Source organism: Rhinatrema bivittatum, chromosome 3, assembly GCF_901001135.1.
Source record: "Rhinatrema bivittatum chromosome 3, aRhiBiv1.1, whole genome shotgun sequence".
Taxonomy (NCBI): Eukaryota; Metazoa; Chordata; class Amphibia; order Gymnophiona; family Rhinatrematidae; genus Rhinatrema; species Rhinatrema bivittatum.
This window is the reverse complement of record NC_042617.1, coordinates 435,908,299-435,923,845: the sequence shown is the minus strand read 5'-3', so window position 1 is coordinate 435,923,845 and position 15,547 is coordinate 435,908,299. Positions and strand designations below refer to the sequence as shown.

The following is a 15,547-nucleotide window of genomic DNA, read 5'->3' as shown; positions in this document are numbered from 1 at the left end:
GATTCACCAGGTGGAAGTCCTGTCTGACGAATTTGATAGATTTCTTTGACAGCGTGACTAAATAATTGAACCAGAGAAGAGCGCTAGATGTAATCTACTTGCATTTTAGCACAGCCTTTGATACGGTCCCACACAGAAGACTTGTAAACAAAATGAGAAGTTTAGAGCTGAGAGACAAGATGGTGAAGTGGATTACAAACTGGCTGATGGACAGAAGACAGAGTGTGATGGTGAATGGAACCTACTCAGAAGAGAGAGAGAGAGAGGTGTTACATGGGATCGAAGTTGGGACCGGTGCTGTTCAACATTTTTGTGAGTGATATAGCGGAAGGTATAGACAGAGGGTAAAGTCTGCCTATTTGCAATGATACTAAGGGGTGGAGAGAATGAGAAGTGATTTAAGAAAGCTTGAGGAGTGGTCCAAAACATGGCAGCTGAGATTCAATGCAAAGAGTCATGCAGCTGGGGTGCGGTAATCCAAAGGAACTGTATATGCTGGGGGGATGAAGGGTTGATGTGTACACAACAAGAGAGGGACCTTGAGGTCATAGTGTCTAGTTATCTGAAGATGGGAAAGCAGTGTGACAAGGCAATAGCTAAAGCCAGATGAATGCTGGGCTGCTTAGAAAGAGCAATATCTAGCAAGAAAAAAAGAGGTGATAATTCCCTTGTACAAGTCCTTGGTGAGGCCCATCCTGGAGTACTGTGTTCAGTTCTGGAGTCCGTATCTTAAGGGAGACAGAGATAGCATGGAGGCAGTTCAGAGAAAGGCAACCAGAATGGTGGGAGGTCTCCCTCATATGACCTAAAAGGACAGGGTGAAGGCCCTAAATATGTATACTCTGGAAGAGAGAAGGCACAGAGGGGACACGATACAGACCTTCAGAAACATGAACGGTATAAGCGACGCACAACTGAAAACTAACCTCTTTGACTTGAAAGATATAAGGAGAGCAAGGATGTCACAATATGAAATTCCAGGGAGGAAAAAACTCAAATTGAATGTGAGAAAATATTTCTTCACAGAGAGGCATTCCAGGTGGATGCCTGGAATGACCTTCCGGAGGAGATGGTGAAGATTAAGACAGTGAAGGGCTTCAAAAGGACACGTGGATCCTGAATGAGCTAAATCTAAGAATCATGGGGGTTTAGCAGAACAATTACATGACACTGACTGAGAACATATAGTCTGGTAAACATAAAACACAAAACATTTTACATAATATATAGCATCCTGGCAATACTATCTGCTTCAACAGAACAGGGGAGTGGGAATTGGAACCCTAGTGACAAAAAAAAAAAATGGGCCCAGACTAAAGATCTGTGAATCCAATTCAAAATAAGATTGCTGGGCAGACTGGATGGGCCTTTTGGTCTTTTTCTGCCGTTAATTACTATGTTCACTATGTTACAGATGCCAACTTCCATTATGGGCCCAAGAGCTCTTAGCTGAGTAAAATAGTTTCTTTTCTTTTGTAATGAAAGGGGATACATATTACTAATAGCAGGGTAAGATTCAAGGTGCACACCGAGATCCAAAATGACATACCTGTTCATTAAAACTGTAATTTTATTCTGGTGCCCACTGAAATTCTGCGTCACACTTTCCACATCTTGAAAATATTTCTCAGCAGTTTTTATGTCTCCAATCTACATGACAAATTCAAAAGCAAGTCACTCAAAGCAGTACTGGAATGCTATAGTACAATCAACTAGATAATGTCATCACTTTGTTCTGGGATGTCTTGGGGTCTTCCACATAACTTCATGAGATCGCAAAGGGACAGCAGAGACCACAAAACAGAAAGTAAAACCTGTTTACCCTCAGAGAAAAAACTGCAATTTAAAGTTACTTTTTATTGATCAGGAATAACACCTAGGCAGCACAAAGGTTGCTCTTGGTTGCCATCTTGTCTCAAGAGCATAAACATTACACAGCAGTCTACTGTGAAAATATAATAAAACAAAAAAATAATTTTAGAATCAACCTAGCAATGTTCTGCTTCAAGATTTGCTCTTCTTTTTCATCTGCACATTTACTAGATATGTCTGTCCTAATTTCTTTTATTATACTTTATGACATGTATCTTCTGCTTGCTCAGTATCTTTCTGAAAACAAAAGTCTGTCCCTTAAGGATATTATTTTCTCAGCTAAAAACCTCTTTTAAAAATATTCATAACGTCTGTAGGAAGAATGAGTCAGGAAATTGCTAGAGGTCAGAAGCATTTGGGATTCTTTTTGACCGGTTCCTTTAGTCTTAGCAGTGGCATGTGGTGTACATGAGAAATGCACCTGTTCTCTGTATGGGTTTCATTTTGCTTGCAGGGAAAGGCATGCTGTTAACCACCCAGGAAAGCAGTGAGATATATTTCTTTTTTTGTCACCGCTGCTGCACTGTGTAGTGGAATCAAGTAGACGACATTGCATCCTGCATACTTGATTAGAAACCACAGAAAGACAGTGTGCTCTGTGATTGGATGCTGAAAAGTCCATCTGTACACATTTCTCGAGTAGCTGTGCCCAAGGCATGCCAATAATCTACCATCTGCCATGCTGTATTGCTTAATTATAAGATAAATAGAAGATTCCAAACAATATGAGTAGCTTCAACACATAGCATTAATCCCCTTTTCACTGACATTTTTCCCCTCCAGCAGCTTCTTCTGTTTCTTTAGGCTTCCAGCTTAAATCGGAACCAGCCTCTGGTATCATGAGCCTTCACCTGCAGCTACCTGGGGTTTCCCTAACCAAGGACAAGTTGTGACCAGAGGTCATAGGCTGCAGCTCCTTCCAGGGCCCAGCAGGTGGTGCTGTTGTGTGATGATTAAGACTTCTCTAGGTCTGAGCAGCCTCCAGAGCAGAAGTCAAACTCAGCAACTGAACCCAGTTTCCCGCATGGCTGCGCATGCAGCTGCTGCTAAGGCGCTGGGCTGAGCCCACCTTCTTTCACTGACTGAACTATCTGGAATGCTCATGTCTACTGCTTCATTTTGTTTGGCAGACAGCGAGGAGATGTGTCAGAAGTACATTGTGATGCATTTTTTCCCTGGTGAGCGGAGGGGGGAGACATCAAAGGCAAGAAAGTTGGAGCAAAGAAGAGGGTGAGTAGGGGAGTGGGTGTAGGACTGCACTGGGGTGCGGAGTGAAACAAGAGAGAAAGATGTACAGCCCCTCATCCTCTTCCCTACTCACTTTTTTCCCCCCAACTTTGCCGTTGCTGTCTCCACCCTCGCTCATCCTCTACTCACTATCCCTCCCAGCCCCCGATATGTACCAAAGACACAGCCTCTTCCTGCCAGGCAGCAGCTGCTTTCTGTACCCGTGGCTGCATCAGAGGGAGGGAGAGAGGCTGGCAGAATGGGGAGTACAGGAGAGGAGAAGCTGTCTTTGGCTAGGGGGGGACTGGGCAATCCCATCACACACTGTTCCTGCCCCCAGTTCTTTCTCCCTCACCATGTTTCCCAACTGTGTTGTCACACTTATGAGGGTAACCCTGCTGTAATCCGTGTAACTTTCTGTTGCCAGGAAAGTTACATGGTTACGTTCCTGAGCATTCACAGAAGAGAAATGACAGACCTTCAAGAGGTCTGGTGCACAGGCAGCTACTGTAAAGAAGGCCTACAAATGTCACTGCAATGGAAAGCAAAGCTCCAGACCATTCTGTCAGGAGGTGACATAAGCAGCCAACAGGATGGCATTTGCCGAATGATAACAACGAATATAATCCCAACCAATGTACTGGTATATGCTATAAAGCACCCTGTCAACGGCAAACTTTTGTTAGACCCTCTATTCACGAGTAGGCATAAATGGATCCGTCTCGTTTGTGATAAGGGGTCTCATTAAACCATGCGGTTTAAATACAGCTCGTGTTTAGAAAAGGACTTGCACGGATTTAGCCGCTTTCTTTGATGGAACTTCTCGAGCAAAAGATGGATTTTCTTCGTTGAATTGGATTCCATATTTTCAGCCGTTCCCCTGAAGCAGGACTTCGGTCCGAAACATGGCCATGTCGGGACTTTTGGGACCTCTTCATCGTTGATAAGTATTCTTAACTTGCAAAAATATTAGTTATTGGACTTACTGGTTGGGAGATTTTTCTCATTAATTTTTTGTCGGGACTGCTTTTAAGTATAATTTAAAAACTAAAACAAAATATATACGTGATTTAAAATTAAAGTAATGAGACCCCTTATCACAAACGAGACGGATCCATTTATACCTACTCGTGAATAGAGGGTCTAACAAAAGTTTGCCGGTGACAGGGTGCTTTATAGCATATACCAGTACATTGGTTGGGATTATATTCGTTGTTTACAGAGTTGTGTACTGGAATACACGGTTGGTGTGAGTGGGTGTTTGTGTGATTTGCCGAATGATGTCATCGCCTGAATCATATCAAGACTCAAGACATTAGTGGGAAGTAACTCAATGTCTGCAATTTTTTTTTTTGGAGTAGACAAACTTTGTGAATATCATGTCGACAGAAGCCCATTTTAAAGCTGCAGTGTTAAACCACTAGAACAGAATGTAATCTGCTTTGAAGTGCCTGAAAAGCGGAATATAAATAACAGAAATAAACTATTTCAGAGCTAATGAAACCATAAAAAGTCCTTTCTTGCTGTATTCCTTGGCCTCTCTTCTGCCGTTGTTTTAATCACAAAGTAGGGAAAGGCAGATACTTTGAAGAGAAGAGAAATGACTGAATTATAGCCTGAAAAGAGAGTTCAGTTTGGAGCCCTTGTGGATAATACCGTGAAATTTTCAGCTCAGGATATGGTGGCGGTCAAAAAGGCAAACATAATGTTAGGAGTTATTTGGAAAGGAAAAGGGAACAAAACTGAGAATATCATAATGCCTTTGTATAGATCCATGGTGTGATCACATCTTGAGTACCGTGTGCAGGTTTGGTTGCCCCATCTCAAAAAAGACATAGCGGAGGTACAGAGAAGGGTGACAATGATAAAGGGGATGGAAACATAAAGAAAAGCTAAACAGATTAGGGCTCTTCAGATAGGAAGAGATGGCTGAGAAGGCATATGAGGGAGATTTATAAAATCATGAGGGGTGGAATGGGTAAACAGGGGACAAGCCATGAATCTAACTATCAGCAGATTTAAAACAAACTGAAGGAAGAATTTTTTCACTCAGCACACAATCAAGCTTTGCAATTAGTTACTAGAGAATATGGTCAAGCCAACTAACAGGCTCATTCATCAAAATGTGTTATGGCGTTAACACACGCGATAACACGTTAATGCATTCGTTACTGTTCATTAGGCATGATGCGAATGCAAATGTTTTGGAGGGGCGGGATCAGGGAGGAGTTTGGGTGGGATTTAGTTAAATGAGGGGCAATATTGCACCGTGAGATAGCATAACGCATACTATTGCATGGTTTTAACACCGGAAATAACTACACCTTTTTTCCTGGCGTTAGGCTGTGTGATATGCCTGAAATGGCGCTAAAGTTTTTGAATTGCATTTTGGCCATTTCTGGGCTTGGTGGGGGAGAAGGGGAGAGGGGAGGAGAGGAGTGGAATAGAGAGAGAGAGAGAGAGCCTGAGCCTCTGGGGAGGGCCTCACTGTTTGCACCTATTTATATCTCTAAATGGGTCGAGCTGAGGTGCTGGTGGTGGTTTAGGGGCTCGTTTCACATGTAGCGTGAGATGTATGAACAGCACAGTACACCTTGATGAAGGTGTGAGGAAAGTCTCACAAAGATGAAATTTTATATTATGTTATCTCACCCTACGGTAGCTTGATGGTACCCTGTTATAAAGTCCATCAAGCTAGGGTGAAAGATGCTGGGCATGAGGGATCTTGGTCTGACCCTGTATAGCACTTCTAATGTTCTTAGTTGGATTCCAAACAACTTGACAGCATGCAGCACCGATGCTTTTCAATATATTTATAAATGATCTGGAAAGGAATACGACAAGTGAGGTAATTAAATTTGCAGATGATACAAAATTATTCAGAGTAGTTAAATCAAAAGTGGAATTGTGATACATTGCAGGAGGACCTTGCGAGACTGGAAAATTGGACATCCAAATGGCAGATGAAATTTATTGTGGACAAGTGCAAGGTGCTGCATATAGGAAAAAATAATCCATGCTGTAGTTATACGATGTTAGGTTCCATATTAGGAGCTACCACCTAAGAAAAAGATCTAGACTCAAGGTGCAGTCTCTTAAAGGAGCGATAAAGAGGCATTATGACATTTTCCGTTTTATTCACATTCCCTTCCTAATAATTCCTAACATTCTGTTTGCTTTTTTAACTGATGCAGCACACTGAGCTGATGCTTTCAATGTGAAAACCATACAATAGTATGTGTACAATTCTGGTTACCGCATCTCAAAAAAGATATAGTTGGAATGGAGAAAGTACAGAGAAGGGTGACCAAAATGATAAAGCGGATGGAACAGCTCCCCTATGAGGAAAGGCTAAACAGGTTAGGACTGTTCAGCTTGGAGAAGAGACGGCTGATGGAGAATATGATAGAGGTCTTTAAAATCATGAGACACCTAGAACGGGTAAACGTGAATTGGTTATTTACACTTTTGGATAATAGAAGGACTATGGGGCACGCCATGAAGTTAGCAAGTTGCAGATTTAAAACTAATCAGAGAAAATTATTTTTCACTCAATGCACAATTAAGCTCTGGAATTTGTTGCCAGAGGATGTGGTTAGTGCAGTTAGTGTAGCTGGGTTCAAAAAAGGTGTGGATAAGTTTATGGAGGAGAAGTCCATTAACTGCTATTAATCAAGTTGTCTTAGATAATAGCTCCTGCTTTTACTAGCATCAGTAGCGTGGGATATACTTAGGCCTGGATTTTAAAACGCCTACACGTGTAAATCCTCTGGATTTATGCTCATAGGAGGACGTAAGCGCGCCAGGCCTATTTTAGAAAGGCCCGGCCATGCGCATAAAGCCCCGGGATGCGGGTATGACCTGGGGCTTCAAAAAAGGGGCGGGGCAGTCAGAGCGGCCTGGGATGGAACGGGGAAAGTCACGGGCGTCGGTGCGCGCAAATTGCACAATTGTGTACCCAGTTGCGTGCCGACCCCCGATTTTATAACACGCGCGCACATGTTATAAAATTGTGTGTCCATGTAAGCACGCCGGGTAGCGCGCGCACACATGGACACGTGCGTGTAGGTTTTAAAATCTACCCCTTAGTGTTTGGGTACTTGCCAGGTACTTGTAGCTTGGATTGGCTACTGTTGGAAACAGTATGGTCTGATCCAGTATGGCAATTTCTTATGTAAAAAATGTGTTGGGAAAGCCAGATTAAGTAAAATACTTTTGTTTTCGACTGGGATTCTGAAGGAGATACAGGTCACACAGTGTCAACAGCAGAGGAGAATCTTGAATGTATTCCCCAAGACTTAACACAACTCATAATTAGGATCCGCAGTTTCTTGTAAGTCTATGGCTGTAGAATTTGCCCTTTGCTGGAGAATCTGGTGCTGGCTGTGGAACCATGGGTAACTGCTCAGTCACCTAACATTGTTGCTGACCTTTCTCCTTCCTGCTCCTATAGCTGGAAAACCCCAACTGCATCACCGTCATGTCAATCTGCCCATCAGTGATGGATTTAAGATTTTCCTGCCCTTAGGTGCTGGTAGTCTGTCACTTCACCAACTCTGAGGCTGTTACAAAGTAGCAGAAGGTTGGCTCTATGTTGAATGAAATTCAGCAGAGCTAGAAAGCAGCAATCTTTAGCCAGCCTACTGCCCAAGGCACAGGACTAGTGTGTGTCTATAGACAAATCCAGGGCTGCTGGCCACCTCTACAGACACAACCTGGTCCATCCTGTTGTCCTCGCTCCTGCCATTCTGTCTACCTTCATCCCAATGGCTGTATATGTGGACTCATGCCTACCCAATCTCTCGCCCTTCCATTGCTGGAGATGTGGCCCTGCTTCCCTATCTCTTTTTGCCTCCCTCCAGCTGCTGATGCCTCTTGAGCTGCCTGGTCTCCTTCTACCTGCGTTACATACAAGTTCGGTTGATCCTGCTTCCCTCCCTCCTGCTGCGGACCAGATTATTCTGTCTCCCCTCCAGCGATGCTTTCTTCCTCACACTGGACAACAGCGCCATAAGGCTGACAGAAAAACAAGGGCCAAAGAGGAACAAAATGGAGGCAAAAGTATCAAGCCAGAATGGCAATGGAAGAGGTGAAAATCCATGAAAGAGAGGGATGATGAAGTGAGAGGCACGAAAGAAAGAAAAGAAGGATTGAGGGAAGGAGGGATGAGAAGACCCAGGCAGGAAGGAAGGGAGGGAAGGAAGACAGAAAACAGGAAGGAAGCAAAGGAAAGGAGGAAAGGAGAGACGAGGGAAGAAAAGCATGGGGAGGGGGCACAGGAGAAGAGAGGGAGTACCTGTGTAAGAAGGGGAGAGGCTGCAGTGAATGGACTTAACAGGAGAGATAGGGAAGGAAAAAAGAGAATAGGAGAAAAAACTAGGAAAATGAAGAAACAAAGAAATAATGACACAGAGCAAAATAATACATCACAAAAAGAAAGCCAAACATGTACACTTTACTCAATATGTTGTGTAAGGACCATCATAGGCTGGATCCAGGCACTTAGAATGTGCATCAGGATCAAAGCGGTTGTAATCACAGGTCCTGGGTTTTTTTGCAGAAGTGTTTCCTTTTTAAAGTGCTTCAGTGTCCCCAAAACGTCATATGACAAAGTGGTGCTACAAATGTATTTAAAGTATTGAAGACCAAGGATTCCAGTGTTTCCCGGAGGCAGTCCTTCAAAATAGGAAGTCACGCAGGACATACATAGCGTGAAGGTAAGTAATTTTTATTTTTAGTGAAGAAACTTTTGAGAATTTTTGGACACTTTATTTGTCACATGAAGTTTGTGGGACACTGAAGCACTTTAAAAAGCAAACACTTCTGCAAAAGAAAAAAAAAAAAAGCAGGACCTATGATTACAACTGTTCTGATCCTGACCCACGTTCTAAGTGCCTGGGTCCAGCCTATGATGGTCCTTATACAGCAGATAGAGTAAAGTGTACACGTTTGGCTTTCTTTTTTTTTTTGGAGGTATAATTAGTTCCAAACTTTTATATTCTTAGGTGGTTTTTAGAGTGTTTGACAGAAAAATAATACAGAGGGACACAACAAAAGATGGAAAGTTAGTTTTTATTTTTTTAAGAAAATATTTTAAAATATAAAAGGTTCAGTAAAAGTTAACTTTATTTATTAACTTTATTTATTTATTAACTTATTATTTATTGTTATTATATTATAGTTGTTGTATTTATTGATTATTGTTATGCTTTTCAGTATTATCCATACTTCCTGTTAATTGTATTCGTCTGTTACTTGTAAGGGCTCTGCCCAAAAGTTATTTGTTTTATGTAAACCGGTACGATGTGCGAACGGCTATCGGTATAGAAGAGACTTTAAATAAATAAATAAAATCAATAAATAAATAAACTTTTTGGGCATACTGAGAAGCAAAGAGTATGCAAAATATTTAAAAAAAATCACTGCAGAATAATCTAGGCCATGCCGTAGAATCTACCCTTGAGTGGCCCGCTAGTTCAAACAGCAGCCTGAGAGCCAGGGAAGGCAGGGTTCGAATCCCACTTTCCTCACTGACATGCCTTGGGAGCTTGGGCATGTCACTGAATCTCCCATTGCCTCAGATATCCACTTAGATGGGGGCAGGGACTTACTGTGTCTGAACTCTAATAATGCTGTAAATTGCCTTACATATCGTGGGAAAGGCAGGCTAAATCCCCCCCAAGTATTACAAACCTAGACTAATCCAGTGGTCTACGGCACCAAGCTCCTCCTTCTCCCTAACGCTAATAACCTAGAAGCTCTCACTCCAGAAACTCAACTGCACTGAACAGTTATGCTTTCCATTTCTAAAAATATCATGAAAAAAAAAATAGCAACAGAACCAATGCAGTAGATTGTGCAGGCACATTTCCATTCTGAAAGGGGAGGTGGCAGGAATGTTGCTATATTTATAAAGAAAAGGTATATGATAGTGTACGCACCGTCTGCCACCATCTCTTGTCAACATAATCATTTTGAACTGGAAAAAGAACCTGGCAGTACTGAAATTTTTCAGATATTCAGTCCATTAGCCTTTGCCACCAAAATGCTAAGCATAACACTAATCATTTTAGTTTGATTTGTTTTGTCCTTCCATGCATAAAAGTCACAATTTAAATTCTTTGCTTTTCATCTTCCCTCTACCAAAATATTCCATTTCGCACACAGGAAGAATAAATGAGTCTTGGAGAAATCAATGAAACCTGAAAGCTAATGACACTGAGAATTTGGGGCGTGTGACAAGACAGAAGCACGGGGAGCCACCTCCTCTACAGTTATCAGCAAGATAACAATGCAAGCTGGGCATCCAAGCAATGCCTCTGCCTCTCGAAAACTTCATTAAACTTTCCACAGAACGGGATTTTTAATTTTTGCACCATGTTCAATTATCTGAAAAATTGTTTGCATACAAAGAATGGTCTGCTATCTACATAGCTGCTTTTTAAAATGCCTTTATTTGCAAAAGCTTGCAGTGCTTTTCAGTGTGCAGCTTGGGGCTGATTTCTGATGGCTGTGTGCATTTCACTCCTCAAGCATGATCTGACAAGGCGCTCCCTTGGAACCGATCCTACAGAGAACATCTGTCTCTTATGGTTTGCAAAGAAGCAAAGGCTTACTGGAGCTACACTGCTGAATATATAGGCTAATTTAGCTGGATACATTTATCCATCTAACTTGTTGAGTGGCTGCATATGGACCTCTCTGTTTTGTTTTTTTTTTGTGTGTGGGGAATTTCAAGGATCTCAGGGATGGGAGGAAGAGGAGATCTCAAGATAGGGAGAAGGGAAAGCGAAGAAATGAGGATTGGAATAGTGAAGGAGAGAGGATTAGGAGAAGGAGCCAGAGAGGGAGGGAGGGCAGATAGGGGAAGGGGAGAGAACAAGCTTTTGGGGATGGAGGGCTCGAGAATGGGATGAAGGTTATGGAATCTGGGTGAGCATCCAGACTGGGGAGAAGATCTGTCCATCCCCTAGCTTCAGCCCTGCTCCTGCTGCTCTCCTCTCATCCCAGGTGCCGGTATACACAGACGCAGATCTCCCCAGCCCCTCCTTTCACATCTCGCTCTCCACATGCCAATCCCCCCAGCCCTTGTTTCACTGGCCAATCCCGCCCACAACAGGAGAAGGCGAGGAGCCACCCCTCTGGCCGCAACCTCCTCCCCTCTGCTGGCAGACTTTGAACTCTAACCTAGCTAAGCTCCAGGTCTCCTGCGATTCTGTAGGGAATACGCAATTCACAGCAAGGGCCAGTTTTTTGCAGCAACCAGGGGCCCTGACTACAGTCTAAAAGCAACATTCAATGGAAAGAGAATTAATGATATAATAGATGTCGCAGGCATATAAAATCTATCTACATATGTGTATATATTTTTAAAAACCCATTAAAGGAAAATAATATTCGGAGAAACAGCATGCTGTGGTGCAAAGCAGTTTCACTGCAAGCTGAAATCACAAAAATTCCAGAACTGCATTGAGTGCTGGTGGGGAGATCTCAGCATTCAAGGCAAGCCACAAGAAGGACTGGGCAGCAGCATGAGGGTTCTGGGTTTTCTCATGGAGGCAGTAGGTTGGAATGTCCCGTTCTGCCCTAGCGGCACTTTTGTTTTTTGGAAAATAGTTTGCCAACACTTTTAAATCTCCCATTGACACCTAAGTGACTCCAACCTGTCCATATGCACTGCTGCTACTGAGGTAAGTGTGTGAACAGTCACAACACCGCCCCCCCCCACCCCAAAAGACTGAGTCCTGTGCCAGGAGCTGCTTATTGGCTCCTCCACATCCGGGTAGTAGTCGTGCACTACCCTCCCCCCCTTTCTGACCCCAGGAGAGTAGTGCAGTGGGAGTCACTCACCAGCCTTGCCACTCCCACAGAGGAAGCATCGTGGCCTCAGCATTAGGCCCAGACTCCAGGAGGTATTTCACCATCAAGTAAGGGGTACATTTTCAAATCGGCGCATGTGCGTCCATGTGTGTGCGGTTCGTGGCATGCGCATATGGACATGCCGATTTTATAACATGCGCTTGTCGCCGTGTGCATGATATAAAATTGGCTACCCATGCATGCCCGATTTTATATCGGCGCCCGCGGGTGCCAACTCACACATACAAGGGGGGGGATTTATTTTATTTTATTACACGCGCGCCGACGCAATCAGCCCTTTCCCCAGTTCCCTCCTAGCCCGCTCCAGTAAAGAAGCGAACTGGGAGGGAACTTTCCTAACCCCATATCTATCTTTCTTCCCTTTTCCCCTCTCCTCTCCAACCCCTAAGGCCCACCTACCTACCCCTAAATGTTTTTGTTTTACAACTTACCTGCTCCTCTGTACAGAAGTAAGTTGCGTGCACCGGTCGGCTGCTGGCACGCACTTCACCTGTCCAGCCCAGCCCCCATTTCACCCCCGCTCCTCCCCTTTTGAAAAGCCCGGCACTTCCACACATACTGGGAGATACGCACATGGCTGAGCTGCTTGCAAATGCGCGTGGCGCGGCCATGCACGTATGTCCTGGGATTTGTGTGTGCCGGGCTTTTAAAATTGGCCCCTAAGACTTTAGGCTGTTATTTCTTGGCTTTTTAAATGTGCTTGTGATTTTTTACTTGTTTTAATTTTTTAAGTATAGAATTACTTCTGTAATAATTTGTGCGTTTACTTTAGTTTTGGCTGGATAGTTTTTCATTTTTTTTTCTTGTGGTGGATTATTTTTTTCCTGTGTTTTTTAAAAATTTGTCAGCATTTTTTTTTTTTTTTTGGGTCGTGGTTCATTAGTGGGAAGCGCCTACTGCCATGCCAGCCCGCCTGTACTCATGAATCAGGGATCCTGTGCATGCACGGATTTGGCTGCAATCTGGTAGAAGAGTGTCTTGCTGAGGCCCCAGCATTCCTGCCAAATTTCATTTCACCCCATCCTTAGAGAGTGGGGCCAGGCCTGAATTAGCTGAAGCAGAAACGGTCCAAGGCGCACTTTTTCAACTGGTTCATGTGTTTTTTCTTTTGCTTGGATGTTCTTTTTCACCTGTTCTTGGATTGTCCAGTCCCATTTATATATTTTGTGTTTTCCTTTATCTCTGTACTTTTTCTGGATAAAAGACTGTACCTGTGCTTTATTCTAACTGCTTCAAGGACTGGATATAGGTAACACAGTAAGACTGAGCCTTACCATGGAATTCCCTTTTTTATTCACTACTATGCTTTGTAATATAGTTGGAGGGTTTTTTTTTTTTTTTTTTAACATATTCTTTCTTTTATGGATATTTTAGAACAAAGTTCCAAGTCCTGATAGGGACACTATTATGAAAAGCTTTCAAATTTGGGCTACTTCAACCATTTTTTTATTTTGTACAAAGCCCATGCAAAAGATATGTAAATAATTGCCATGTTTTTCTAGACTAGTGCTATTTCCTTGTGGCTAGAGGGGAGGATGTTACCAGATTACACACAGTGTGATTGCAACATTATTTTTCTAGTTTATTGATGAAAATAACATTAAGTTTAAAAAACTGCAACATGACATCAACCAGGCTTCATACAGTAAACCTTAATTTATTTGAAAATAAAAGACAACCAATCAAACTCACCCCACAAAAAACACATGGAGTGATTTCAATCTGTGGATCCTACTTTCCAAGGACTGCCCTACCTGGGCAAAGGACACAAAGTTGTGAACAAAAATGTTACCCAACACCAATTACCTTAGTCCCTCTGGGGCAGATTTTCAAAGGGGTACGTGCGTACCCCCCGAAAACCTACCCCAAACCCCCCTGCGCGCGCCGAGCCTATCTTGCATAGGCTGCCGGCGCGCGCAAAGCCCCGGGACGCGCGTAAGTCCCGGGGCTTTCCTCGGGGGGGGGGGGGGGGGGGGTTGTCAGGGGTGTGTCGCGGCCGGCGCGTCATTCGGGGGTGGGGGCATGGGCGTAGTTCCGGCCCGGGGGCGTTTCGGAGGCGTGGCCGAGGCCTCCGAAACAGCTCCCGGGCCGGGGAATCGCATGTCGGCAGGCGTAACTTTTAAAACAAAGGTGGTGGGGGGGGGGTTTAGATAGGGCTGGGGGGGTGGGTTAGGGAGGGGAAGGTGCAGGGGGTGGAAGGAAAGTTCCCTCCGAGGCCGCTCCGATTTCGGAGAGGCCTCGGAGGGAACGGAGGCAGGCTGCGCGGCTCGGCGTGCTCTGGCTGCCGATTTTGGGCAGCCTTGCACGCCGACCCCGGAATTTAAATGCTACGCGCGTATCTATTGAAATCCGGCGTACTTTTGTTTGAGCCTGGTGCGCGAACAAAAGTACGAGCGTGCGCTTTTTAATCAAATCTACCCCTCTGGGTCTGCTCTGTCAATGAGGAAAGAAGAGAATCAGCAATCAACTTCAGAGCTCATCTTATTAACACAACAGATTTGCTTCCTTTAGGGATTTACCCAAGGAAAGCCTTGCCTCACCAATCTGCTATATTGTTTTGAGAATGTAAATAAACATGTGGCTAAAAGTGAGCCAGTTGATATAGTGATTCTGGATTTCCAAAAAAGCATTTGACAAAGTCTCTCATGAGAGATTTCTTAAGAAATTAAAAAGTCTTGGGACGGGGGCAGTGTCTTATTGTGGATTGAGAACTGGTTAAAAGATAGAAAACAGAGAGGAGGGCTAAACAGTAAATTTTCCCAATGGAGAAAGGTGAAAAGGTGAGTGCCCCAGTGAACTGTTTTGCTTCTTAATATATTTATAAACGACCTGGAAATGGGAACATCGAGTGAGGTGATCAAATTTGCCGATGACACCAAATTATTCAAAGTTGTTAAATTACGTGAGGATTATGAGAAATTGCAAGAAGACCTTGTAAAACGGAGAGACAGGACATGCAAATGGAAAATGAAATTGTATGTGGACAAGTGCAAAGTGAAGCACCCATAAAAGCGCGTACTGGGCTTACGAGCAAAGATACGCTTAATTTTGTATCTTACATGCAAGTACACGTGTATCATTTAAAATATCCCTGCTGCACACATATGTGCAGCCTTTACTTGTGTACTCGCACAAGTGACCATACTAGGGAGGAGGGGAGAGGGAGAGACAGAGACTCTGTTAGAGAGACAATCTGACATTCTATATATCTCCCACTGTAAGAGGGGCACTTTCAACTCTGGGTGGGTTTTTTTGGGGGGGGGAGGGGTTTTACAAGGGTCTACAGACTCTTGCACCCTCAGCAGCCAGGAAAGCAAACAGAATGCTAGGAATTATTAGGAAAGGAATGGAGAATAAAAATGAGAATATCATAATGCCTCTGTATCGCTCCATAGTCTGACCTCATCTTGAGTATTGTGTGCAGTTCTGTTCACTACATCTCAAAAAAGATATAGCAGATTTAGAAAAGGTACAGAGAACGGCAACCAAAATGACAAAGGGGATGGAATGAGTTCCCTTTGAGGAAAGGCTAAAGAGGTTAGGACTCTTCAGCTGAAGGGAGATATGA

The 15,547-nt window shown here is 43.6% G+C and overlaps 1 protein-coding gene across 2 annotated transcripts in view; it reads right to left on the bottom strand.

The window, feature by feature from the left end:
* The window catches only part of TRAPPC12 (trafficking protein particle complex 12), a 350,210-nt gene that overhangs the window by 18,522 nt on the left and 316,141 nt on the right, over positions 1-15,547 (bottom strand). For both annotated transcript variants that reach the window (XM_029595791.1, XM_029595790.1), the window contains one exon: positions 1,550-1,650. In XM_029595791.1, the coding sequence (XP_029451651.1) occupies positions 1,550-1,650 (101 nt within the window). The remainder of the gene's footprint in view (positions 1-1,549; positions 1,651-15,547) is intronic.